The sequence below is a fragment of the Enhydra lutris genome, unplaced genomic scaffold (genome assembly GCF_002288905.1).
Source record: "Enhydra lutris kenyoni isolate GAN:26980312 unplaced genomic scaffold, ASM228890v2 scaffoldscaffold3, whole genome shotgun sequence".
NCBI classification, from domain to species: domain Eukaryota; kingdom Metazoa; phylum Chordata; class Mammalia; order Carnivora; family Mustelidae; genus Enhydra; species Enhydra lutris.
This window is the reverse complement of record NW_019154087.1, coordinates 41,875,556-41,877,607: the sequence shown is the minus strand read 5'-3', so window position 1 is coordinate 41,877,607 and position 2,052 is coordinate 41,875,556. Positions and strand designations below refer to the sequence as shown.

The 2,052-nt window shown below is 53.9% G+C and overlaps 1 protein-coding gene across 1 annotated transcript in view; it reads right to left on the bottom strand.

Annotated features, from left to right (window-relative positions):
• LOC111156337 (chromosome unknown C4orf36 homolog) overlaps positions 1 to 376 on the bottom strand; it is a 3,705-nt gene extending 3,329 nt beyond the window's left edge. The window contains exon 1 of the mRNA XM_022517108.1: positions 312 to 376. Within this exon, the coding sequence (XP_022372816.1) occupies positions 312 to 376 (65 nt within the window). The remainder of the gene's footprint in view (positions 1 to 311) is intronic.
• Between the last annotated feature and the right edge of the window lie 1,676 nt (positions 377 to 2,052).

The following is a 2,052-nucleotide window of genomic DNA, read 5'->3' as shown; positions in this document are numbered from 1 at the left end:
GATCTCAGGGTCCTGGGGTGGAGCCCCACATCGGGCTCTCTGCTCAGCGGGGAGCCTGCTTCCCCCCACCCCCGCGCCCCTCTCTCTCTGCCTGCCTCTCTGCCTACTTGTGATCTCTTTCTGTCAAATAAATAAGTAAAGATCTTAAAAAAAAAAAAAAGGCATTTCCCTTTAAAAAAAAAATCACTATTCAGATAACTGAAACCGCCTAGCCCAGTATCTCATGGGGGAACATAAGGCTTCCGGTACTTTTATTTTACCAAGGACACTCCCGACCCCCAGTCAATGCTCACAGTGATGAAAATACTTACACGTTATAACAACTGCCCCGCAATATGGTTTTCACTGTGTTCTTTCTTGGCAAGCCGTAAGCCATGGTGAATCACCACGGTCCAATTTCCTAACATAGGTGCCTGATGGAATGACTGGCATATTCTGTTCGCTTTACCTGTAATGTTTGCAACTCTCAGAATTAATGGCTTTCACTTTAATACCCACACAATAAAAAGATTTAGAAAGAGCATTTCTGGATGTCAGAACATCCCTAACAAATATTCCTTGAAGCTGAACCCCTAAGGTACAACCGTGTTCTCTTTCATTTTCCATGAACTCATTTGATCCTTTCTTACCGAGGACGGAGAAAAAGCCAAGTTAACAGCATCGGCATTCCGTCACTGCCCAACCTGCCAAACTGGCTCCAACACCGCACCCAAACGTGTCTGACTTGGGCAACGTTAAGCGACGAAAGGCTCTGCGAACACGGGAACTTCCCGTTCCCCGCCCGAGCCCTTTAAAGGAATGCCGACCTTCCCGGGTTTTCCCTTTTTCCGAAATCTCAGCTTACCCGGAAGCGGCCCACTGTAGGAACCCCTTCCACCCTCCTCGCACGCACCCTTCGGAGGGGCGAACCTCCCCGCCGCCCCGGGGCGCAGTTCCGAGCGGGACCCGGCTCCAAGGAAGCGGGTGGAGCCTCGGCCGCCTGCAGAGCCCGAGGCGGAGGGCGGAGGGGCAGGACCTCCCAGCGCCCCTTCCCACTCCGGCGCCCCGCCCCTCCTCCCAACCCCACCCCACGCGCGGCCGGCACGCCCAGTCAGCCGGGGCCTCGAGGGCGGGTCTCTGGGATCCCGGGAGGGGGAGCGGGCGCCCGCGCCTGATTATCCGCACTCGCTGGTCTCGGAGCGCGCGCCCGATTAGGCGCCCATGGCCGCGCACAGCTGCGGGCCCGCGCCGCGGGCACACGCCTCCGTCCTACTCGCTCTCGAGTTGCCGGCAGCGCCCAGGAGTGGGGTGCCTCGCGTCACGCGTAGGCCTCAATAAAGGGCTTTGTGGTGCCAGTCCCGCCCGCCGGGGCCTAAGGGAGCCAAGCCCGGGGGCCCTCGGGTTAAGCGGCCAAGGCTCGCACACCCTTGACGGAACAAAACTTGGGAGCGAAAGAGATGGAAGCTAGGCCTTTCTCTGAAAATGACACTTTTAAATGTCAGGGAATTGTATTGAAGCGACCCGGGGAATTAGTTGTGGGGACCATTTGGGGGTACCGCTTACAGAAATGTGCTCAGTGCTGACGTGTTCAGCGTGAGCGAGGCGGTATTGTCAATGTTCGCTGTCCCTGGTGGGTCAAGGCAGCTAGAAACGCGAAAAAGCCCCAAGCCTACCTGTGATAAGTTACGTGTTGTCGTGGTCAGGACATGACAGATTAGAAAAGGTCGACTCATGGACCAGTTTATGAAGTAATTACACTGAAGTGATTCAGGATGAATCTGTATTTTAATACGTCCGATGGTCACCACTTAAACGTCAAATGAAGATAGCCTGCCTCCTTCCCATAGGTCTTGGGAGTCAGAACGGACTTGGCACTCTAGTTCTGCCACTCGCTAACTTTAAGGTCTTGCCTGTGTAAATTCTCTAATCCTCAATTTCTCCATCTGTAAAACAAGTGTCATACTCTGTTTCTTGCAGGGTCCTTGTGAGGAATAAAGATCATGTCTGTCATTTCTCTGCCAACATGGTAAGTGACTAATTGTCTCATTTTGTGCCTGCTAACAACTTTATGAG